This window comes from Arvicola amphibius, chromosome 6, assembly GCF_903992535.2.
Source record: "Arvicola amphibius chromosome 6, mArvAmp1.2, whole genome shotgun sequence".
Lineage (NCBI taxonomy): Eukaryota > Metazoa > Chordata > Mammalia > Rodentia > Cricetidae > Arvicola > Arvicola amphibius.
This window is the reverse complement of record NC_052052.2, coordinates 140,702,194-140,728,444: the sequence shown is the minus strand read 5'-3', so window position 1 is coordinate 140,728,444 and position 26,251 is coordinate 140,702,194. Positions and strand designations below refer to the sequence as shown.

General features: G+C 45.7%; 1 protein-coding gene across 1 annotated transcript in view; it reads right to left on the bottom strand.

The window, feature by feature from the left end:
• The window catches only part of LOC119816945 (phosphatase and actin regulator 1), a 257,454-nt gene that overhangs the window by 89,160 nt on the left and 142,043 nt on the right, over positions 1 to 26,251 (bottom strand). Inside the window, exon 3 of the mRNA XM_038334047.1 lies at positions 5,393 to 5,473. Coding sequence (XP_038189975.1) covers positions 5,393 to 5,473 — 81 coding nt within the window. The remainder of the gene's footprint in view (positions 1 to 5,392; positions 5,474 to 26,251) is intronic.

Below are 26,251 nucleotides of genomic sequence, written 5' to 3'. Positions count from 1 at the left end.
GGCCAGCCTGGTTTATAGACCAAGTTCCAGGACAGCCAGGGTTACACAAAGAAACCCTGTCTGGAAAAAACAAAATACACACAAATTTTAAAAAGAATAATGCCTGCAACATGACAAAGTGCTCAACCAACCCATGATGAACAAAAGTCCACTCTTTGCTACCTTAAACTCAGGGATAACTTCTGGCTTGGGCAGTGCTTTTCTTTCTCTCTCTCTCTCTCTCTCTCTCTCTCTCTCTCTCTCTCTCTCTCTCTCTCTCTCTCTCCCCCTCTTTCTTCTCTGAGAATTTTGTGTTGCCTAAGAAGAGATTTACTTATTTATTTACATGTGTGTGAGGTGGTAGTAGTGGTGGTGTTGGTGTTGGTGGTGTGTGTATGTCACATGGGGGTACAGGTGCCTGCAGAGGTCAGAAGAGAGGTCGTGGTTAATTAGGATAAACCAGTGGTATTTCCCTGAGCTGGAGTTAAGGCTCTTGTGAACACAGGGGTGCTGGGACCCATACTCAGGTCTTCTGGAAGAGCTGTGCAGTGTGTTTTCTTTGTTTTATTATTTATTTATTTATTTATTTATTTATTTATTTATTTATTTATTTATTTTGACAGGGTTTATCTGGAACTAGCTCTGTAGACCTGGCTGGCCTGGAACTCACAGAAATCTCCCTGCCTCTGCCTCTGCCTCCCAACTGCTGGGAGTAAAGGCATGTACCACCACCGCCCGGCCAGCATAGAGTCTTAATCATTCCTGCCACCTCTCCAGCCCCAAATTAAAGCGATATTTAATTACAATTTCTCTTTGTCCTCTTTATCTTTTAAACCACTTCTCAAACATGTCAACCGAATACCTGGAACATTTTAATAGGTGGATTTTTACTTAGACGACTCCAATGAGCAAGTGTGAGCGAATTTGTTATAAGAAGTTCTGAGCCGCTGCACTTGGCTTTATGCTGTGGTTACTGAAAGCAAATACTGTATCCTCATTTCCACACAGTTACTACAGATCACAGCTCCCTGTAGATGCCATTTGTAGGCACGACATCAGAGAAGCTAAAATGGGACGAACCGCAGTGTCTGGTAAAGGTTGTGAAAAGCATTTCCCGTAAACGTTAAAAGACTTTAAAGTCCACGCACCTGGGGCCAGATAAATAAGGGGATTTCTGAAGGCCACAGCCAACATTTGTCTCCTCTAATATGGAGACAAATTTTTATTTCCATTTTGAGAGGATGATGACCTTTATATTAAATATCAGGCTATAGGCAGGAGGGGGTGGTGGGGAATCATCCATTTTGAGAGCCCCCATTGTGCGTGTAACAGCTCCTGCCAATGCAGTGGTTCTCAATCTGTGGGTCGCGACCCCCAAAGGGGTCACATTTCAAACATCCTGCATACCAGATATTTACATTGCGATTCATAACAGTAAGAAAATAAAAAAAAATGGTTTTGAAGTAGCAATGAAATAACTTTATGGTTGGAGGTCACCACAACATAAAGAACTATATTAAAGGTGGCAGCATTAGGTTTGCTCACCTGAATAAGGACAACAAAACACAACAAAACGACAAAAAAAATCCCTAAGCTTACACCCTGACATTATTTTCATTTGCTGTAGAATGTCATCTGAAATTCTAGTGCTTTCTGGAAAGCTACGTTACTCGTGGGCCATTCATTCATTCTAGTCTTTCCCAGAAGCAGACACATCCTCTGGGTTTCCTTTGTCTCCAGGGACGACAGAACCTTCCCAGTGAGCTGTGGTGGCCTCAATTGTGTCATGGTAGGCTGCCACAGGTAAGGGGCAGGCCCGTCTGACAATGCAGGCAGGATGTCAGGGCTTTCAGAAGCAGAGAGCTGGATTCTCTCTCACAGTTCCTTCCCTCACGTCCTCCCCTCTCTTCCCTTCCCCTTCCTTTTCTCTTCCTCATCTCTCTCCCTTTCCTTCTTCTTTCCGTCTCCTTCCTTCTCACAAGAAGCACATTTATGGGAAGAAACACGCTCATTCTACATGACACAAGTCACAGTGGTGTTGTGAAATCCAGCGAGTCACAGCATCATGTTACCAGCGTGGTTTCTATTCTGCACATCCCAGGCTGCATGAACTGTGTACACTACTTGAATGGCCTTTGACCGAAATGTTTTTGGGGTGCTGTGGTTGCACAAAGCCTCCCAGAGCTCCTGTTAGTTCCACGTGAGTGACAGATGATCTTAGCGGGGCCATTACAAGTTGTGCTGTCAATCTGCCTTATCCCCTTGAGACAGGGTCCTTCCCTGAACTTAGAGCTTGCATTCTTTTTTGTCTTTGGCTGGGCTGGCTGACCAGCAAGTCCTTGTGATTCCTCTGCTTCTTTTCTCCCCTTCTCTCAGGGCTGGGGTTACAGGAGCGCATGACAACACCTAAATTTTTACATGGGTACTGGGGATCTGAACTCAGGACCTCAAGCTTGCGGAGCAGGAGCCCCCACTCACTGAACCACCTTCGGGGCCCTTGCGATGTCTAGCCCTCCTGATTCTTAAGCCTATTGACTAGACTGGTGTTCTCCAGCCGTTTCCTCTACACAGAAACACTCCCTGTAACAAGGAGGAAGGACATTCATGAGACTCAGGGGGTAAACACACTTCACACGTCTGGGAAAGATGAAGCCTACAGCATTCGCAGGGCCGCCTCCTCGAGGCTACGGAAGCAGCAAACACCTCTAGATTAAGGGAAGAGTAGGCAACTGGTGCGTGGTGAGACTGACACCAGGATTAACTGCCCGGAAGAGGTCTCTGAACTGTCCGTCCAGCTGCCTGAAGGTTGTCTAGATAGCTCGGGAGATACAGATGTTGTGAGTCATCACCCATGCTGGGCTGGGCTCTTCAGTGATACCTTTGAGTCATCCCTGCTCCTGGAAGTAACCCCTCACCCACACTCCTGTAAGGAACTCCAAAAAGCTCACGGGCTTACCAAGTTAGACTCAGAGCGACTCTGGTCTGTAGGGGCTTCCCAGTCTGGGTGAGCAGACACATGTGTGCTGTGTCTCGCTGGGTCACATGATCATCAGCTCTGAGGGTATAAAGGGCTTGAAACAATGTAAGATATGGCGATGGGAGATGGTGATGAGAGCATATGAATGTTCCTGAGGATTTGTGTATTTACCATGGTTATAATTCATATTATCTCATGCAGTCAGTACCACAACAATATTGTCCATACCTTGAGATTAAAAGAATAGAGGCACATTGAGTTAAGAAACTTAACTAAAGCCACGAAGGTAGCTGGGTGTGGAATTAGAATTGTTTCTGAGGGGTATGGGTAAGTCAGGATCTTGTTATGGAGTCCTGACTGGCCTTCAACTTGCATAGATGCCCCTGCCTCTGCCTCTTCCTCCCAAGCACTTTTATTATTATTATTATTATTGTTGTTGTTGTTGTTGTTGTTGTTGAAATAGGGCCCTATAGAGCTATGTAGCTCAGGGTGGACTTTCATTAAATTATATGTCATAGCTGGCCTTGAACTCCTAATCTTCCTGTCTCTATCTCCCGGGGGCTGAGATTATGGGCCTGCGAAGGCTGCAGGAGAGAAAGGAGGGAAGGAGGCAGGTAGAGCTGTTTAGCGGCGGTGGAACCAGCTTGGGCTGTGAGCGCAGGATTGAAGCACTTGCTGCTAATTATCTAAGATCACACCTGCACTCGGGCGGGCGTCTGCGGCCTCTCCTGGGTAGTGAATGTTGAGAGAAGCTTGTGGTGAAGTGTGCTGCTGAAGGTTAATGCCAGGCAGGGTTTGGGGACCGTACCCAAAGTGTGCCCTTGGAGAAAAGTGACAAGATGAAGGACTCTTACCCCCGGAGAGAGAGGTGTGTTCTGCTGTTTAGCCTCTTCCAGGTAGCAGTGGAGAATGTATCTCACCTTAGAGACTCAGGACCCCAGGAAGCTCAGGTACTTAGCCTCGTTTGAAAGAGTATAGCGTCACATTCCCTCCTGTGTCTCTTGTCACCAGGGCAGGGGGTACGGCGTGTGTGCCACTTTCTACTTGCATTTCAGACTGTCAGTTTGTGCATTGGTTAAATGTTTCAAACATACTGCCGAGAAGGCCCGTGATGGTAACGGATGAGGTGACACGCTGCAGCGGAGTGTGTTGGATAGTTTTATGTCAACGTGACACGAGCTAAAGTCATCTGAGAGGATGGAACCTCGACTGCGAAAATGCCTCCATAAGACCAGGCTACAGGCAAGCCGGTAGGCCATGTTATTAATTAGTGATTGATGGGGGAGGGTTTTCTATTGTGGGTGATGCTCTCCTTGGCTAGTGATCCAGGGTTCTATAAGAAAGGAGGCCGAGCAAGCCATGAGGTAGTAAGCCAGTAAGTAGCATCTCTCCATGGCCTCTGCATCTGCTCCCCTCTCCAGATTCCTGCCCTGTTTGGGTTCCTGTCCTGACTTCCATAGGTGATGAACAGCGGTATGGAAGTGTAAGCAGAATAAACCCTTTTCTCCTCAAGTTGCTTTGGTTATGGCGTTTGATCATAGCAATAGTAACCCAAATGAAGACAAGAAGGCAGGCCCAGTGTAGAAAACAGCTGAAGTAGAGCATTGTACCAGGACTGCCTTTACACATTGGGACCCACAAGGGCTTGGAGAAGACCCACAAAGAAAAATCACAGGAGCACTTGATTATTGGGGTGAACCCAGGAAGTTAAATAGCTCATGATCTGGCCCCTCCAATAGCACCAACTGGACTAGCCCACAGACCTGCTGCAGACGGCTAGAGAGTCAAATGAGACTGGAAGCAGCTGGCTTCTCACGTACAAGCCTTGGAGGACTGCGCCATCAGAGTGAGAGAAAGCAAGGGGAGGGGAGGAAGAGAAAGCCAAAGAAAGGGAAGCTGAACGAGTGGGGAAAGAGATCTATGCAAGCAGGCTCAATATCAAAGACCAGAGCTCTCAGGAAGCAGGAGCAAAGGCCTGTTACTATGTGACACTGTGGTCATTCATATTTAAAGGGGATAATATAATAAACAAAAGATGAGGTACACAAGGTTCCAAGAGAGAGGAGAAATGTGCCAAGAAAATTCTACTGGGTTGTGGCTTTTTAATCTTTATTTGGGGAAACCCCAGAGTTCACACAAGCACAGAACAATTGCATTTGCCCCGGTGCAGGGCCTATATCTTTGTGTGTGTGTGTGTGTGTGTGTGTGTGTGTGTGTGTGTGTGTGTGTGCTCGTGGTTGATTTGGGTAGCACCATATCCTTTCTTCTCATCCAATACTGATGTTTTTAGTGCTTTCTGCTACATTCTCTCTCCCTCTAGAGTCAGCAGGTTTTAAGTGTTCAATTCCCGACTGAAGTGATGTGGATAGCAAAACACAGAACCGGAAATGAATATGTACACCTTGCTGGGCCTGTGGACAACAGGCAGCCTCTTACCTTTATCATAGATTTCCTTCAAGACCCCTCTCTTGATCAGCTCCTCTCTGCTCTGCCTCATCGATATCTTCCTTTCCAGAGCTGCAAGCAAGAGACAAGAGAGGCGGTGTGAACGGTAGCCATTGTCCTCCTCCTCCCCATGAAAAATCCATCTGTTAATGGACACTGTGATCTCATGAAGGCATATGAAGCACGTTTTGCTGATGATAAGCCAATGACACCAGGTAATGTTTTAACGCTCTGAAAAGACATTTAACCAGATTATTTTTAACTCTTCAAAATACTCTTCGAGTTACCTCTAAGGCAGGTTTGGTTATTGAATCTGATGTATGACTTCTGACTCTGGCTTATGATGGCAGATGCCCTGCGTGGAGAAGCTTCGCATCTTGTCAGCCGCATGACTACTGGATGAGGGGACTGGGACTCAGCCTCTGTTTGGGGCTCTACCTCTTGGTCAGGGGCATGTCCCTGAGCATGGCTGCTCCTTTCAGACAGGCAGGGCATTGAGGCATCTCGGCATTTCACCAATCTGACTCCTCACCCAGGGTCTCCTTGTAAAAATTAAATAGAGGTACGTATTTGGATATTTATCTCTGAAAAAGTACCCTGTACTGGGGTAGCCTACAAAGACCCGTGAAGATCTCTGCTCTCCATGTAGCTGCATGTGGGAGAAGCCACATGAGGCATGAACTTTTCCCAAGCCAGGTGCTCCTCCAGCTGAGCCACATGTGTGGTAGGTGGGACTAGAGAGGAGGAGAGAGTTCTCCTATGGTAAGAGTGGGCGTAATGGGGACCAGTGAAGGGGAAATAGACACAAAGGGCCCACTGGAGGCATGCTGGGAGCCTCTGAAGGGAAGGAAGTCCCTTTAGCACCTGCAATTCCATCTCTGGTAAACACGGGGTGGTGGGGAGGTTATTTCAGTGGCTGTGTCAGCCTGAATGAACATTTTCTACATCCCTCAGGGGCATAGCTACTTAGGGGTGACACGCTACTGGCAGAAGAGAGGGAAGTTGTGTGCAGCTTACTTACACATACACACGTACACACCTTAACAAACTTTAGAATAAGAAACAAGTGGGCAAGAAGCCAAGCCTCAATGGGAGCCTATGATCTCTGGGACATCAGTCACATCTCTTTGCTGAAGACAGAAGCCTCACCCCTGCTATTCTGATTTCACAAGTTCTGAGTAGGGCTGCGGCACCTTGATTTTGATAGAAAGATCTCTGGGTCATTGTCAGGCTCAGCTAGGCTCACTCTCTGATAATATAGTTTGATGAGGCATTTCTTACCATATAGAGTGCTCTGGTTTCAATTCCCAACACTATAAAGAAAACTTAATGTAGATTCTATATAAAACACACACTCATGTGTACGGGAACACACACACACACACACACACACACACACACTGAGAAAATATTCTTCCTCCAGTCACTACCAACTTCCAAGTTAAGCTGACACCTCAGAAAGGGTTAACTTATTTATTCTGTGGCTCTGTTCATTAGCTGGGTCCGAACTCTGTGCTCACAGGGACAGTGCACGTGGCATTTGAAAAAGGTAGAAAGTTAAGGTCACTGACTTAATCCTTACCAGGATTCTGGGAGTGCTTATCACTCCTACTCCATAGGTGAGGTGCCTGAGGCCTGCCAACACTGAACTGCTCAGAGACACACAGCACAAGTGGAAGAGCAGAATTTCCAAGATTTCTGTCTTTTCCCCCATGACATCATACTGTAAAGAGTAAGGCTTTAACAACGGAAGTCAAGTTTCCCTATAGAATCTTGTAAGCGCGCGCGCGCGCGCACACACACACACACACACACACACACACACACACACACACCCCTAATGGTGGGGGAAGGGAAAGCTTGGATAATTTCAGGTATCAATCCTTGCCTTCCACCTTGTTTGACGCGGGATCTCCTATTGTTTGTCTCTGTGCTAAAGACTAGCTGGCTGGTTCACCAGCTTCCATGGAGTCTCCCGTCCCCGGCTCATGTCACCATAAAAGTGCTTGGACTGGTGGCGCACGCCTTTAATCCTATCTCTTAGGAGGCAGAGGCAGGTGGATCTCTGTCAGTCTGAGGCCAGCCTGGTCTACAGAGCTAGTTCTAGGATAGCTAAGGCTACACAAAGAACACCGGTCTCAAAAAACAAACAAATAAAAAGAGTGCTAGAATTACAAGTATACACGATTGCATCCAGCCTTATGTAGGTTCTGGGAATCCCAATGAAAGTCCTTACACTTGTGTGACCAATCTATCACCTACTAAGCCATCTCCACCTCCCCGAGGGCACATTTACTTGGGGTGGAACAGCACAGAAAGTGCTATCATTGTTCTCAGTTGGTTCCTCCTTCTAAGGTACTGTGTCCTGATCTCTTTTCATTAGCTTTGCATAGAGCCTCTCCTCTTTCCTCTGCCAGCTGTCCTTAAGTGAATGCTCAGCTTACGCAAGGCCAAAGTCAAACGCATCGCCGCTCCAGTGTGCAGGGGAGCGAACCATCTGGGGCAGAAGGACCCTTCCAGCCTTGTGACCTGGTTTCTTACTCAGCTATAAAATGGGGCTGTGGGATTAATGAGGAGAAGAGAGAACAAGAAGGCTCCCCCTTCATCAACCAGGGCTGTAGCCCAGTCCTCTTTACTGCCTGGCAGCCGCCTTTCTGCCTCACCCCTCACAGATGTAATAGAAATGGCTGGCACCATAGGGCTGCCTGTGAATCTGGACTCATCGCCCATCCAGAAATTGACCCAGTGTGCTCAGGGTGATAGGCGGAAGCTGTGCGTGATAGCCACACCTGCTGAACGCCTCTGCCCTCTCCGCAGAAGCCTCTCCTCCCTGCCCCCTGCTGCCTGGCTTGCTCTGCTCTTCCCTCCTCCTCCCTGATGCCTGGCCTGAGGCCCTTGGGGAGAGGGAGCAGTATTGATACTGGAACAAGTCCTTTGCTAAGGGCACCAGAGTGGGGACCTATTTAGATTATTTCCTCTCTAGGATAATCTCTCTCTGTTGAAGTCCCCATTCAACTGTCTTTAAATTACATTCTGAAGGGAGTTGACATTTAGAAGGAGAGGCAGGCGAGAAGTGATGAAGTAGGCAGTGGCCTCACAGACTGCTACTTACATTCCCTAAAACAGTCGACCTGCAATTAAAACCTGCAGCTTTGATCTTTTTAAATCGTTCAGGGAAAGGAACATTTAAGCAAGAAATCTGTGCGCGACAGGTAGAATCAAAGCTTCCAGAAGCTTAGGCATCCCATCTAGCTTCATGGATAACGGGGAAAGTTAGTATGATCTCAATAGCCATAGCAGAGGAAGACACCACAAACAAAACAACTAACCCATGCGTTGAGATGAAGCACACCAGTGATCCAGCACTCTGGAGGCAGGTGCAGGAGTTTGAGTCAATGTATGTAGGCTGTATAGTGGCACCTGGTCTCAAAGCCACGATCTTGGAATGCAGCTCAGAGACAATCAGACAGGGCAAGGCCTCGGGTTTAGTTTAATCTCCATCATAGTAAATAAGACAGAAAAAAGGAAGAACAAAGGAATGTGAGCTCGTGGGTACATGACTGTCTTTTAGATGGCACGGTATGATAAACACATTCCATGTTCATTCAAGTCCAAACGCTATCTGCACCAACACCTAAATAACCCATCTCTCACTAAATCAGATGTTCAAGAGTGGTACAGAGAGATGAACATTTTTGCCAAGAGTCCAATTATTATTAGGTAGAGATGATTTCAATTGCTTGGATATCCAAGGAGGTTTCAATTGCTTGGTTATCCAAGGAAGGCCTTACTGAATCATTCATTCACTACGTAAAAAGACACCTTTCTACTTGTCAACATGGGGCAAGTGCTCCTCAGCATGAACATGCCTAGTGTTTTTCTTTGCTAGGTGGAGCACGTTGACAGTTTGCTTCTGGAACAACTAACTGATCATGTTGCACGTGATAAAACTTGTAGGGAGTGGAACCGAGTTGGAGGAATTTGGGTGACTGGGAGGTGTAGCTTTGAAGGAGGCATTGGGGTGTCAACACTCCTTTGTATTTGTTTCTTAAGTGCCATAATAAAGGCGATTTTGAGCCACTACATATTGCCATGATAAAATGATGAACTGCCACAGTCCTGAATAGGCAAGCAATCATGGATTGAAAAACTCTGAATCTAAAACAAATCTTGCCTGCTTTTCAGTTGACTTCCTCGAGCATTCTGTCACAGTAATAGAACGCTAAATACATTTAGTAATCCCATCCCATAGAGCGGATGAGGGGTAAGCGTTCTTGGCACATAATAAGCATGGATCTTAGTGGCTGCTCTGTCAGTGTGATCTTACAGCCCTTACCACAGTTTTACAGGAGCAACTTCAGCAGAATTCCCAGTATGCCCATGCAGGGATCCAATAATCCATTGTAGTAGTTTGAATAAAAATCCCCCCCCCCCCAGGCTGATCTATTTGAATTCTTAGACTAGGGAGTGGAACTGTTTGAAAGGATTAAAAGGAGATTAGGAGGTATGATCTGTTGGAGGAAATGTGTCACTGGGGGTAGGCTTTAGGGTTTCAAAAGTCTTCAGTAGGCCTAGATTCTTTCTTTACCTGCTGACTGCAGATTAGAATTAAAGATCTCAGCTACTTTTACAGGGCCATGTCTGTCACCATGCTCCCTGCACTGATGATAATGGACTAACCCTCTGAAACTGTAAGCAAGCCCCCCAATTAAATGCTTCCTTTTATAAGGGCTTTTTTTGTTCTAGTGTCTCTTCAAAGTAATAGAACAGTGACTAAGACATTCATCCTCTTACTCTCTTTCTGTGTCTTTATATAAAGTCACATGGCCGTCACAGCAGTTGTGTGTGACTCAGCCACCTTCAGGGATTTCCCATCAGGCTTGAATGGCCCTCACATACTGATAAAACTATCTGGATCACTGCCCTAAATACCAGACAAACTAGCCTTGGCCTTGAGAAAAATTTGTAAACCAGAAGCTACAGACACACTCAGGCAGAACAACCCTCTTCTCTCTTTTTCTTTGTAAAGAAATAGTCATACTCTGGCTGTTCTTATAATACAGGCTTTGGACCGATTGTCTAGGGCTCAATGCTTCTTTTCTTTGAAATCTTAACTAGTTCCATGCCTGGATGGGCCATCTCTGGTGGGAACCCTCCTGTAGTTATTCTTAGGGGATTTCAGGTTTGGTGGGATAGTGCCAGAGGCACACGAAGAAAACACATTATCAAGGTAGTGACCCAACTACTATATTATTATTATTATTATTATTATTATTATTATCAACGGTGGTAGTAGTAGTAGTAATAGTTGGGTCAGTTCTTCATAACCCATAAGGTCAGATATGAGACTGTTTATTTACTGATTTTTTGTGGTGAGATTTAAATCATCTTTGTCCATACAGTCTCAAGTCTTCTTTGCAGAACAGTGTTGCCCACAATACTCGATAAATGAATGTAAACTTGGATATCAGTTACTCAACAGATGCAAGCTTAGATAAAAAGAGAATCTGAGAAAAATGGTGTCTGTACTGGACATGCACAGACCCTTTCTCTCTCTATTCTCTTTGACAGTTTGATTCATAATAAATTTTAGTCATATTCACCTTCCATTCTTCTCTCCCATTCCCTAACCACTGAAACTATTCTCTCCAACATGCCCCCACCCCTGCTTTCATGACAGATTCCCTTCGCTTGCCTGGCCACCACTCACTAAGCAATACCCTAGAACCACCAATGCAGACAGCATTTCCATTGCAGTTACTGTTGTGTGTTTCTAATCATGGGGTTAAGAGCTCAGGAAGACACCCACCTGTTCTACGAAAGTATTCCATTGAAGGTACGGGACTAGATTTTGTCATCTTTGGGTCCATGGGTATGAAGAGATGACCGTGACCACACAGAAGGAGGGCAGACTCTTCATGTCTGAGCTAGTAACAGTGATAGTGGTCAAGCATCTCTTTCCATGTATTTCTGCTGCTGTGGAAGCCTGAGTTAGCCAATCGCTATGCTGAGGTGAGTGCTCTTAGCTAGGAGCTCACCAAGGCATTCAGCTCCAAGGCTTTCCCTAATATGCAAAGGTATAGAATCCTTTAACCTTGGGCAACCTAATACTGTGAGCAGTTGGCCATTAACAATTCTGGTTTTGTTGTAACTGATACTATGTCTTTTGACGGTAATTTAGATAGCATTATTTCCTCTGGAGTGACAATGTGTGAGACTAGATGATGCCATTAACAGGTCTGTTTTTCTCATTGCTACAAGAAAAGGGCTTCCTGGCCAGGCCCCAGGCATGCATATGTGAAAAGGGAAGGGACATAGCTTCATCCTAAACTGTAAGCTGTGTGGTTAAGAATATGTTTTTCACAGATTTTAAGTGTACCCACAAGAGGAATGAACCAGCTGGAAAAGCATTTGGTAGCTAACCAGGCAAATACAGTTCTGGGATGGTACTGAAATTTATTAAGTGTTATTCTTAGCTTTGCTACATATGAAAATGGCCCATATATACATGGAGCACATTTCTTACTTTTTCAGAGATGCATGATGAGAGGTCTGTAATTTATATTAAAACACTTCAGAAGGAGGCTGGGGAATGGCTTCATGGGTAAGAGTGCTTGCTGAGCAGGCATGAAGACCTGGGTTCATATGGCCAGCACCCATGTAAACAAGTAAACAACAAATAAACAAAACCCACAAGTGTCTGTGACCCCAGAGCTGAGAGGAATCGAGATAGGAGGGCTGTTCAAAGCCAGCCTTATTCAGTTCAGTGAGACCCTCTGTCACAAGGGAATAAGGTGGGAAGGGCTAAAGAAGAGCACTCAGTGGCCTCCATATACACACAGGGGCACAAACACCTATGCAAGTGTGTGTGCATACACAGCACAATGCACGCGCATACATGCACACACACCACTTCAGAAAGCAAGCACTATACACCACCAAAGTTGAGTAACTATTAGAAGGTAGTCATAAAATCATCTCAACTTTTCATATTTGGCCATTTTCAAAGTAAGGAGTAGGTACATAGCTGGACTAAAGTCCAGCCTTTAGTCCCAGTGCTTGGGAGGCAGAGGCAGGCGGATCTCTGTGAGTTCAAGGCCAGCCTCGTCTACAGAGCAAGCTCCAGGATGGGTTCCAAAGCTATACAGAGAAACCCTGTCTCAAAAAACCAGAAAAAAGTAAACACACAAGGAAATCTTTCAAGAAATGTTGAGTGGAGAAAGCAAAATAAAGAACACATGTATGAAATTCAAAAAGGTGGCAAAAGCTACAGGGATGATTTGGTCACAGATCTAAACTTGTAACTACATTAGAAAGCAAGGAAATTCTTTATGAAAGGAATCAGGACAGTGGCCACCACTCACGGGGGGGAATGGACATCAGAATGACGCATCGAAAGACTTCCAAGTGCTGGCAGTATTTACTGTTGAGACTTGCAATGCAGATACATGGTATTTGCTTTATAGTCATCTCAAGAATTCCATATGGGTGTTTTGCCAAGTTTTTAAACATGTGTCCTCGTTCCCCAAACAACAACATTCAAAGGGTGTTCTCACTAATGCTGCCTCTCTTGGTCACTTTGCAGTAGTCTCCAAAGGGGAATGAAGAGCCCAGCTGACGTGATGGAATCACAGCCGTCCAGCAAACTGACTCCTGTCCATGGAAGACAGGTGATTATAGAGGAATAGATGCCACAATGTGCCGTTTCTTGGTCATTCCCTCACGCAGATCCAGCAATGTGTACAGAAGTACAACGCACAGTGTACATCGCTCTTAGTGTCCATTTACTCTTCTCCAAGGCCCCAGGGAGCTCCATGGGGCCTGCATGAGTGGGTTAAGAACTCAAGCAGAAAGCTTCCATTTTAAAGTAATTCTACAGAAGGAAAGACTCTGAAAATTTGGAAATCAGAATGGACTACTCTTGGAGTCCATCATGTAAAGAACTAATCAACTGAAAGGGGATAGTTCCACAAGGAATGATCAGGTGAGGGCATCAGGGATGTTAACTCCATAGTGCATCTCCTACTTTCTATCTTTAAGCTAACCAGCACAGGGAGCTCTTCCTCATCAGGATGAGCATGACTGTCTCTCCTGAGATCAATCAGATGCTGCAGCATTGCCACCAATCAGTCATCATCATCATCAACATCACCATCACCACCACCACCACCATCATCATCATCATCATATTATCATCACCACCATCACCACCATCACCATCACCACCACCACCACCACCACCACCACCATCATCATCATCATCATATTATCATCACCATCATCATCAACATCATCATCGTCACCACCACCACCACCACCACCACCACCACCACCACCACCACCGCCATCATCATCACCATCATCATCATCGTCTTCCTCCACTGGCTCCCTACTATAGGAGCACAGTAGAACATAATAATTTTCTTTTATTTCTTGGCAGGTTCTACAATACACCCTATTGTGATTACACTCCCACTGCCCTCGTTACCCTCTGCTATCCTCCACTCCTTTCTTCCCACATAGTCCATGTGAGACTGTACCATTAGAAAAACCAATACCTTCTCCTCCAGCAAATATCAGCAGTTATCGGCTCCTCAGGAGTGGATGTGGCTTCATGTGTACCTGACCCGGGCCCATGATGGGAAGGTGGAGGGCCCAATCTCATGTAAGTATCCATTGCTGTGGTGTATAGGGTGTGATCTAATAAAACTGAGATCTGAAAACAAATGTACACGGAGAGCTATTCAGGACCTCTGTAACGACAGGCTTTTTCCTTACATGTGATGTGTTGACCCTTTCAGGGACAGCAGACTTAGTGACATGAGAGTTGGTATTATACGCAAAGGCTGGCTGCTTTGGGGCTGGCTTCTAGTGCTTGAGAGAGTGTGTAGGAATGTCTAATTTTCCTTTGTAATGGTGCTCAAATCCACATCTCTCATTTCCACCTTGTTCTCTGCTGCCTCTAAGACCTGCCTCAGACCCCCGTGCTCAAGCCCAAGAAGAAAAATGCAATGTATAGATTTAAGTGAGCTTACCTTTCCAGATACAGCATGTAGAATGTAAAATACAACTACTGTATTTTACTGTAAATCTCCAATTTTCATTGGCTACTCTGTGATAGGAACGTATCGCCTCACGCACTCAAGAGTGGAAATCTGACATTTTGCCCAGAACAGCTTAGTAGCCTAGCTACCACCTGTTACCTAAACAATAATAGGGCTCTTGTTTCACATATTCCTGTGGTGCCAAGTCCACAGAAACAAGCTTGCTGGCTTTGCTGCTTGCTTTTTCAGAGTCTAATGATTGGATCAACCCTGCAGGGGTGAAGTCTGGAGTACAATGTTAATAAGAGAAGGGGTTCCTTCAAATTTTGATTTCCCAGATGCTTTAAGGACAGAAAAGGATAACAGCACCTGTTTGCTTGCTTTGGGCTATTTCTGATGCTGGGGGATGGAACCGATGGCTTTGTGTGTGCTCAGCATGTTCCCTACTGCTGAGCGACACCTGCAAGCTGACTGGGGTCACCTCTGTTCTTCTCTACTGCCAGCGACCAGAGTAAGCCATTAACTATGAATTGCATTTTTAAGAACCATACCTATACATAGCTATGCCATATTTCTATTCAAACAGATACCGTGTTTAAAAAGGATGCTTCTATGAAGGTCTTGACCTGCCCCACAATGACCACACTAATCCAATGAATTCGGAGGTAAGGGCTCTGTGTTCCCACATAGTGTTTTATGTAAGTTTCACAATAATTCCAGGAGGTTGGCATCATCTTCCCGCCTTGGCAGATGAAAGCAGCATTAAGTAACCTGCAGAGTGTAAAACGGGGCTTCAACTCAGGTTGTGCGAGTGCAGTGTGCAAAGGCGTGTGCACAGCCTTCCCCCTGTCCTAAGCCTTTACAGGGCGGGACTATGCCATAGTTGTCAAGCCTGTCTGCAAGCAAATGCACTTGTGCAGACAGTCTGTAACCTAGCATGGTGCTTGATTCCTTTGTCTTAAGACAGAAGTTTGTAGTGTGCTGTACTGATCTACTTGGATCACCATAACAAAATTATCCAGGGCTGTTTAGGTTAAACAGCAAAGAAACTATTTTCTCAGACTTCCGGAGTCCAGATAATTCTCATGTCATAAGGAAAGCAAACCTAGAGGACTGGGGCCCAACCTTTATGATTTCATTTAGCTTCACTTTCACAGACAACATGTGGCTACACTGCGGGTTAGGGGGTCGCCATAAACTTCGAGGGGACACAGCCAGCCACTTGTAAGCCATGGCCACTTCTATATTCCATCACATACGGCAGACAATTATTTCTGATTTACACTTCACACTTGAAGACCAACTTGACGGGCACATATCAGGGGACAATCCGGGACTATGAATGTGGGTTGAGGACACCTCACCTGAAATGCTGGTGTTCAGAAGTGTTTAAGATTTTGATTTGGATGGAGTTTTAAATATTGACATATACATTGCGAGCTATCTCGGGGATGGGGCTCAATTCTACATATAAAGTTCATTTAGGTTTTATTTCCACTTTGTACACACAGTTTGACGGTAATTTAAAACCACCTTTTCGACGTACCTTCATTCTGACTGTCACTCAACCTGTGGGGTCAGGTGTGAAGTCTTTTTCTTTGCGACATAATGTTTGTACACGAAAATTTAGAATTTTGAAACGTTTCTGATTTTGGATTTTTAGGTGGAGGATGTTTCACTAATATTGTTTAGAGGATTTAAAGCACTACCTCAGGGGGCTGTGGATGTCTGGGGTCTGCGTTAAAGTCTGTGGCTCATATCACCTCAGGGGGCCGTGATGATATCAGAGGGCCATGCTGAGCTGGTCCCACCCTTTGCTGGCCCAGGGAAAGTGGGCCTTGCCTCTTGCTGGACACTGCATCAGAAGAGCCCAGCCCTCATGGGCGAGCTGGCCCCTGCACTTGGGAGAGATGACCTCAGCCCTCACGATAGACTAGGGAGAACCAACCCTGATGGTATAGGGGTAGGGGAGTAAGCTCTGCCCCATTTCCTGAGGTTGGTGGCCCCAGTGACTGGGACTAATCAGCTTAGCTATCACCCATACCCACAGCCAGGCTTTAGGTTGGCCCACCCAAACATCTACCCCATCTAGGACCTGCTGGAGCTCATGAAGGGACTGGTCCTGTGGACCAATACCCACATCTCTCCATCCTTGGAGCAACCATGGGATCTCCCAGAGGAGGTTGGATGAGGATCCAGTGATGACAGTGTACCAGGAGCCAGAGGCCTTCAGCTAGACAGGGGACTCGTCATAAGTGAACATTAGCCAGGAAAGCTGATTGGACAAGTGTGCACCGTGTGACACACTGCTCCCAACGCCACCGGGACCAGTGAAGAGGAGGAAAGGAGGAGAAGTGAAGAGGGTTTCTGTTTGTTTGTTTGTTTTTTGTTTTTTTTTTTTTTTGCTTTGTTCATGTTTTTGTTTGCTTTCTTTGTTTTGTTTAGGTTTGAAATTTTGAAATTTTCTTTCGGGGGAGGGGCACTGAAGGAGTAAGGGGAGGACCCGCTCTTGTACCATATCCCCAGCAAAAGGATGCTGAACTGCATCCAAAAAATTAAACAAATAAAAAAAAAAAACACTGCCTCTCCCTCCCCCCACCCCACAAAGAACAACAACAACCACAACAAACCCCCAAATCTGCCCACATTTATGAAGGCAAACACTGGCTCTGGCATCTCCCAGCTGGCACTGGGTGCTGAGAACTCTGCGCTGTGCCGTCGATTCTGATGGCTGGCATGGCATTCTGAGCCCCACTGACTTTTATGCCACAGCACAAGGGGAATGCTCCCAAGGTGGGAATACAAGATGGCACAACTCCTCTTTTATTAATTAGAGTCAGTATGAGAAACACTACTATTATCCCTTTCTTAAATACATAAAAAATATTCATTAGGACATCACGTGGACCTATCATTTATCATTCTCTTTTGGGAAAGTATGGATTTTTTTGGGGGGGTGTTGTTAGTTTATTTTTTTTGTTTTTACTTGATAATATAATTTGCTTGACAGATTCAGTAATCTAAATTCTTTTTAAAAACGGTATAAAACCATATTCAAGCTTCCTTCCAAATTGAAGGGCAAGTGCAGGGGATGCAGCAATGTCCTTTGCTATTATTCTGCACACAAGGCATGTGTTACTTAACTTTCTTCATTTGCATAACAAGGTGCTTGAATAGGGACACATATAGGTCTCTCATGCACTCATCAGCTAGTAATGCAAACAGAAGAGCAAATACTCATTTCCTTCAAGTGGGAGAAATGAATTATTGATGTGCACTAGGGAAAACTTGCCTTTGTACTTGCATATTGTCTTTGTTCAGATTTCCCATGCGATGATCAAAGGTCATGGCCAAAGGCAGCTTAAACAAAAGTGTTTATTTCATCTTACATTTCTTTTATTTCTCAGACCACACTTAATAGCTGGGGGAAGCCGGGACAGGAACTTGAGACAGGGATGCAGAGGCAGGAACCAAAGCAGAGGCCATGAAGGAATGCTGCTAACTGCCTTGCTCCTCCATGGCTTGCTCATTTTGCTTTCTTACAGACCCCAGGATCACCAGTGTGGGTATGGCACTGCCCACGACGGTTTGGACCCTTTCATGTCTATCATCAATCAAGAAAATGCCACATAGGCTTACTTAGAGGTCAATGTTATGGTCACATTTTCTCAATGGAAGCTCCCTCTTCTCAGATGACCATAGTCCCTGGCAAGTCAACAAAAACAAACCAAACTGAACCAATGCAGGATATATGTTATCCATGGAAAAGGAAAAATCCCAGAATATTTAAATGTAAGGTTCATGACTCAAACACTTACTCTAAGTGCAGTAGGAAAAACTGAAAAACAGCACGGCTAACGAAGCAGGCTTCTCACCACACACGCACACAGAAGAGAGGTCTAAAAGGATAGCAGCCTCCCACCTTCCCTGGAGGCTCGCCTTACTGACAGTCTTCTATCCTCCTGGTTAGTAAGACTCAGCAAGACACATATTGCTCCCTTATATGGTTGCCCTGGCTTTGCTCCTCTTCAGGGTTTTTCTGATGGGCATCTGTGCACTGTTTCTGCAGTCAATGTAGCATGCGCAGTGGAACCCAGCAGAGTTCACAAATGAAAAGAACAGATATCATTTTCTTCCAGTTGCTTGTACTGTTGTTATTTTTGCAAGACATTGAGGGGTGACCCTTGATGCCACGGTACTGTCTGGCAGCTTTCAGGTTCTAGAGACGGACTCCTCAGTGGGCTGAGTAAAGACTTGAGCCAAGCTGGTGATTAAGAATTTAAATTCCGATGCTCGGCCTTGGCTGGAGTCGGTGAGGGGATGGATGATCTGACTCAGAGGAGAATCTACCTGACTTCAGTGCTGTGCGAAAGCAAATGTAGGCTCTCAACCCATCCTGCTGCTCCCGAAAGAGCTCACCAAAGGGACTGTGCTAGTTTGCAGCATTGGGTTAACAGCGAAACATTACCTGGAGTTCTGGCTACACAAGAGTACAGGAGCAAGTCATAAGGCGGTGGCAGGGGGTGTTCTATGACCTCATTGATTCCCCCTTCACTAGAGCATCCTGTCATACCACAGACAGAGCCAGATAAACTACCTGCTGTGAGACCCTGAAGACAGGGGCTATCCAGAACTGTCTGGACTGCAACATGCATCCGAATGATCAGTTCCCTGATAGCATCCCCAGAGATGGTAAAGGTGTGATTAAAAACACGAGACACTAACTGCTCATCTTAATTTTTAAAGATGGGTTTTTTTTTTTTTTTACAATTTATATATATGGTGTGCTGGCTAGATTTATGTCAACTTGACAATAAGTCAATGTATCTGAGAGGAGGGAACCTCAGTGGAGAAAATGCCCTCATAAGATCAGGCTGTGGGCCAGCCTATAGGGCATTTTCTTAATTAGAGATTGATGGGGAGGGCTCAGCCCATTGTAGGGAGAGCTACCCCTGGACTGGTGGTCCTGGGTTCCATAAGAAAGCAGACTGAGCAAGCCATGGGGGAGCAAGCCAGGAAGCAGCACCCCTCCATGACCTCTACATCAGCCCGTGCCTCCTGGTCCCTGCCCTGTTTGAGTTCCTTTCCTGACTTCCTTCCATGATGAACAATGTTATAGAAATGTAAGCAGAATAAACCCTTTCCTCCCCAATTTGCTTTTTGGTTGTGATGTTTCGTCAAAGCCATAGAAACCCTAATTAAGACACACACTGTGTGTACGAGGTTTTGTGCACCTTGTGCATGTAGCAGCGCTCAGAGGCCAGAAGAGGGACTCCAGTACCCTGGAACCGGAGTGACAGTAGTTGTGAACTATAGGTGGGTATAGGGAACTGAACCCAGGTCCTCTGTGAGAGCAACAAGCGCTCTTAACTGCCCAGCCACCTGAATATTGATGCTGTTGCTTAGTACTCTTACAAACATTCACTTTGCTGTGCAAGCATCTCCGGCACCCTTACACCGAACTTCTGTATCCACTCAACAGTGACTTTACCTCATTTGTCAGTTACAGGTCACTCCTGTCTCCCAAATCTGCTGTTCTAGGTATCCAAAGTAACACAGCTGTGTGTGAGTGTGTGTGTGTGTGTGTGTGTGTGTGTCTAGGTTACTTTATTTAGCATAACATTCTCAGGGTTCACCCACATAGTCCAGTGTTTTACAATTTCCTTCCTTTGAAGGCTGTGTGATAGTCCACTGTATGGGCTAGAGAGATGGCTCAGTGGTTAAGAGCACTGGCTGCTCTTCCAGAGGTCTAGAGTCCAATTCCCAGCAATCACATGATGGCTCACAACCATTTGTAATGAAATCTGGCGCCCTCTTCTGGCCTACAGGTATACATGGGGTCAGAATACTGTATACATAATACATCTTTAAAAAAAATAGTCCACTGTACATACAGACCATGTATGTATCTTAGTTAGGGTTTCTATTGCTTTGACGAAATACCATGACCAAGAAGCAAGCTGGGGAGGAGAGCCATGCTTTCTTTTCTTACTCTGCTGTGGGAAGGCAGCCATTGCCTCCACCTCTGGGCTTCTGCGAATACAGATGTCCAATGTCCACATGTTCTTATGATTCTGCTTTCCGTTCTTTTTGGTACATGTGCTGAGATGAACTGTTGCATCATGTGGGAGTTCCAGATTCCAGTTTCTGAGGAGAACTATGCTGCTTCCACAGCAGCTGTCCAGCTTTACCTTCTCACTGAGAGCCCACAGTGCGCGGACGTCTTCACACCCTCGCCGATACCACCTCTTCCACCCCCACCCCCGACATTACTATTGTAATTATTAGAACCATCTGAAGGGCCGCGAGGTGACTGACACAGTTTAATATGGTGAACTCTGGGGAGAGGAAAATCAGCACAGGCTAGAGCCCTAACATTTGGCTGTGAGATGAAATGCTTTTACAAATCGCCTTTTCTTCCTACCAGGGCACTGCAGTTATAACCTCACAAACTAAAAGCCTGCCTTTGACCCTGTGGGATGAGACCTTTGATTTCTTTGCTGAGGAAAAGAAGGGACAGGTTTCATGGAAAGAACAAGTAAATAAAAAAGACTATTTTATTTCCAGAGAGAGAAACATTTAATCATTGTTTCCATTAATGGAATCAAGATTTATCTACCAATTTCTTCCAAATTAAAGGATAACAGTTGTGTTAGACATAATAATGCCACAAAGTACAAACCCAATCATTTATTATATAAATATTATTATGTACGCAAACTTGGGTAGCAGAGACCTCCGATTTGTCTCTTCAGGGCTTCATGGGGGCTGAAGACATTGGCATTTTTTAGGTTGAATGAAAAGTTTCTTGTGTGGGGGTGGGGCAGGGAAGATACAGCGAGATACAGAGAAAATAATATAGATTCTATTAGGGCTTCTAGCTTCATGATCCAAGGAGACAGAAAAGATAAGTTTAGTGAAAAAAATTAATCAATTAGCCAGTAGATACGTGGGGCAGGTGTCAGCAACCGTTTTCTGCAGCGGGCCTGGTGGCCAGCACTTGTGGCTTTGCAGGCTCTACCGTCTGTGCAGATCAAGCCAGCCGGAGCAGCCAGGGACAGGTGGCCCATAAATGAAGCTATATGGCGGTGTGACATCAGGACTTTATGATAAACAGGTTGTAAGGTGGGGCTAGGTTCACTGGTCACAGTCTCTTACCTCCTGAAAATTAGGGTTTCTCCTAAAAAGGAGAACTAGGAAAGAGGAAGAGGAAGAGGAGACAATTGGAGACACAAAATCCTCACCATTATTTCTTTGAAAAATTAAGTACAAACCAGGCATCATGGGTACACACCTGCAATCTCAGCCCTTGGGAGGCTGAGGCAGGAGGATCAGGAGTTTAAGGTTAGGTTGGACTACACAGTGATACTGTCTAGAAACAAATAGATCAATGGATGGGTGAGTGAGGATAAATCCATGTTGGCGGAGGATAGACCGATTTATCCAAGTCTAAAAGGGTGGCTTTTTCTGGCCATGACGGTACACACTTGTAATTCCAGCACTTGGCAGGTTTGACAAGGTTATCCTTGGCTGTTTAGTGAGTTTGAGGTCAGCCTGGCCTACACTGTTTCAACATGTTCTTCCTCTTCCTCCCCAGAAAGACAACTGGCTTTCATGTAAAAATTACCGTGCATTTTACAACCTTTGATCCTTGATGCAGCGGAACTCAAGGTTGACGAAGATCAACATAACTTTGGACAGGTAGCCTTAAAATCTAAACTCCTTGTCATAAGACAAATTTGACCTCACACGGAAGATTATCTGATGGGATGGGCAGACACTGTATCCTTAAAAACAACCCCCTCCCCCGCCCACCAATCACAGCTCAGCGGAGAACTCTAGCAAACGCATGGCCCTGGATCTGACACCCCCAGCAGTGCCATCAAACAAGAAAAGCGAAACAACAGAAAACCACCTCACTCAACAAATGGTTACTGTTGGTGAAACGTGTTCTCCTCATTACAACTGGAGGCTCCAGGGTTGCCATTAGACGCACAGGCTCTGCCTGGGGAGGGGCAGGGCTGGGGCCAAGGTCCTCTGACACCCATCTTACCTCCCCCAGGAGTTTCCATCCTCCACTAAGCTCTCATCAGGTCCTCCTGCAGCTCTTCTCACAAAGCCTTGACCTTGGCCTGAAGAAGGGCAACTTTCAGCACCAGTAAAACTATCTGCCCCCTACGCAAACGGGCTCCGATAAACCCAGGCAGAACTCGGGTTCTCCGAGTCTTGTTTCCAGAAAAAGGAAAACAACAGAGATCCCTGAAAACGCCTCCCTGAGGAAGTACAAAGCCACCAACAGCTAGCTGACCTAGGTCTCTAAGCTTCCTTTGCCTGGAGCATTGACCTTAGGAAACTCAGCAGCTCTGAAGCCCTTGCTGTCTTTGATGGGACCCGGATAAAATGCGGGCATCAAGGGTAGGGCCCCTGTCTCCATCTCTGTAGGATTTTAGGAACCCAAGTCTGTAGGTATCAGTTATCAGGCAGATGGCTCAGTCACATCCATCAGCCCCCCCACCCCCCACCCCCTGACACATTCCTGTGTTTGAAAGGCCTCTTTTGCTTCTAGGGAGCTGAGCTCCAGTCTAGCTGTGGTCTCTCAACCGGAACAGTATTGACTAAAGTTTGTTTAGCTTCCATTTCCCACCAGTGTCAGGCTTGGCTTCTCTTCGACAGTGATGCTGCTGCATGCTGCTTTCAGGGGATAGTGTCCCGTCTTTAATGCTTGGGCCAGGGCCTGAAATGATGGCTCAGGAATTAAGACTTCAGTTTCGTTCCCAGCATCAATGCTAGGTGGCTCATAACTGCTGGTGACACCATCTCCAGGGGAGACAGCCTTCTTTGGTCTCATCAGGCACCTGCAGATGCATGAGGCATATGTTGTGTATACACACACACACACACACACACACACACACACACCTCATAAAAAAGCTTGGATCCAAAAGGGTCAGAATTCCCACCTCACCCCCAACTATCCTTAGCAAGTCTTGACACACTAGCTTCTTGGCCTGGAAGCCTTTGAAGACAGACTGCTCTTTCACCAGTGAGTCCACAAGACGGGTATTTTGCTGTCCTACTTAGAGCTGGCCCCTCTTGGGTTTGCATTTCTGGAGAGTCAGACTCTCTCCCTAGGAGAATGATGTCTCCTTCCTTCCCACTCCTGATGCGTCAGTGCACACATCTCCCGAGCTGTGTGAGAACATCTTACTGTGCAGTGAGAGCTCAAGATCCAAACAGCACAAATCACTGAATTCACTAACCCGAGGGCCAACTCACCCCTCAGTCATTTGTTTATTCGAGCATCTTCATGATTAGCGGTGAGTTCAGCACGTTGTATTAAATCACTTTTAAGGCGTATTGGGAAAACCTACTCTTCTTTTTCTTCTGTACTTATAAATAAAAAAAGAAAAAGGACAGAACAAAGCTGCTAACGCTAATGCTAACACCCCTTGATTCCAGCCTTTGAAAATAACTTATATTTTGAGCAGAAAAGATTGTCATGTGCTTGATTCAGCAGCTGAATGGCTCATTTCCCCCACAAAGGCTTTCCAAATGTAGTTAAGCATCCATGACAAAATGAAGGGTAATCATAACCACTGACTATTCACCACAGGGTCCTGAACCTGCTATAGGTGTTTGGTTTGGGAAGGGTTGGAGTTAGCCTTGGGTATTTGCATTAATAGAAGTCTGTTCAGAAGGCCAATAAGCCAAGGACTCAGGGATGGGAAGACAGAGAAAGCAGAGGCTGGGATAGGTTTGGTCAGGTGCTTCTGAGTGGGGTCTTAGGCTGGTGCTGGCAGGAAAGGCAGAGTTTGCTCTGTGACAACCTGCGCTGGCTTGATTTCTATCAACTTGACACAGACTATAGTTATCCGAGAGGAGGGTACCTAAATTGAGAAAATACTTCCGTAAAGTTGGGCTATAGGCAGGCCTGTAGGGCATTTTCTTAATTAGAGATTGACGGGTGCTGCCATCCCTGGGCTGGTTGGTGGGCCTGGGTTCTATAAGAAAGCAGACTGAACAAGCCATGGGGAACAAGCCAGTAAGCAGCTCCCTCCCATGGCTTCTGCATCAGCTCCTGCCTCCAGGTTCCTGCCCCGCTTGAATTCCTTTCCTGATGCACAGTGATATAAAAATGTAAGCAGAATAAACCTTTTCCTTCTCAAGTTGCTTTAGTCATGACACTTGATCAGAGCAACAGCAGCACAACTAAACCAGGACGTTCATGAGCTACTCAGGACTGGAAGGGGGTCCTCAGCCAGCTTCCCTATGGAGTCGGCACATCGCTGTGTGAGTTACGAACACTGAGAGTTTCTGTTGAGGTGTTAGAGGATGAAGTTGCTCCCGGGACGTGAGCTATCCTCAGAGCATCACACTGCTCTCCCACATGGTGAGGGTGAGAAACATCTAAATTATCTTTCATGGGGAGGGGGCCTTGGGCCCCACTTTATTCCCAACAACTCTTTGAAAGGATATTAGAAAGGGCAATGTCATGAGGGTCAAATTCTGAACGGTGGTTGAATTCTAGCTGCTTCTATGCATCTGGTCTTGTGTAAGGCAAGTTCCACCTTATCGAAAGAACAGGAGAGGCTTAAGTGGGGGGGGGGTAGGGTGTACTTGTTTTTGAGGGGCAGTTAATTTCTGAAATGCTTCCTTGAAAATAGTTAACTGGTCTACCCAGCCAGCCTGGGGCAGCTGTTAAGCTGCTTTCTTATTTTCAAGAAGGAATGTTGCACATTACGAAATTGAAGGTGAAAGCTTTCAGAAACTTAGGACTGATTCTTGAAACAGGGAATAACTGATTGAAACAATTTCAAAGTGGAGCTGGGGGTGTGGCTCAGTGCCAGCAGAGTGCCTTCCTAGCACCTGCAGCCCTCGGTTTGACTTCCAATACTACAAAAATAAGTTAACTAATAAATGAATGAATATCACTCCGTACTTGAGAGTCATAAAAATTAAATGCTCACATCTTTTCTTTTGTGACTGACATTAATTTTTATGGGAAAGCTAGAAAAACAACTTAAAGTCATGATTTATCTCAGCACAAGTTTCATCTCAAACCATAGAGAGGGCGTGTTCAGGCTCCATGGATTAACCAGGGAAGATGAGATTTCCCAGCAGCCAGCAAAGTCAATTGCACCTGGACTGTCTGCCCCTGTTCGAGTCTATGAGCACATTTGAATACGGTATCTACAGATTGTATTTATTCTCCTTATAAGTTTTGTCTTTGGCGATCCCTTATTGAAGGCACGGAATGAGGTACTGAAGGTGGAGTGGAGATATGACATTGGAGCTGCTGTTGGCCATGCTGGGCCAATCAAAGGCTAATACTACTTTGCTAGAATGTCTTGACTCTGACTTACCATTGTTATAATAGCTCAGTTCTTCTCTTGCTCCATGATTGAGTTGTCTGTAATCAGCAATGATCCTACTTCTTAGACTTTTCTTGGGGACGTTCTCCCCCTAAGGTTTGTTTGAGGGGATGCAGTTAACCTTCAGCACCACGGGTGCTGTATGCTCCTCCACTTCTGATTACCTACCCATCTATCCTCTGCTTGCGTGTGCAAAGATTTTAAGATTGTTTTCACACCCCTGCAATCACATATCTAACTGTCGCATTACAATGCTCTTTGCAAGAAACCTGAGTGACCCTCCACCCATGGTGGAAAGGCTCTGCTTGGGCTGAGGGTGAGATCTAAGAGGTGCTACTTTTATTAGAATAGGTTGGGCTACATCTTTTCTTGCACTTTGACAAAAACACTTGACGGAACCAATCTGAAGAAGGAAGGATTTGTTTTGTCTCATG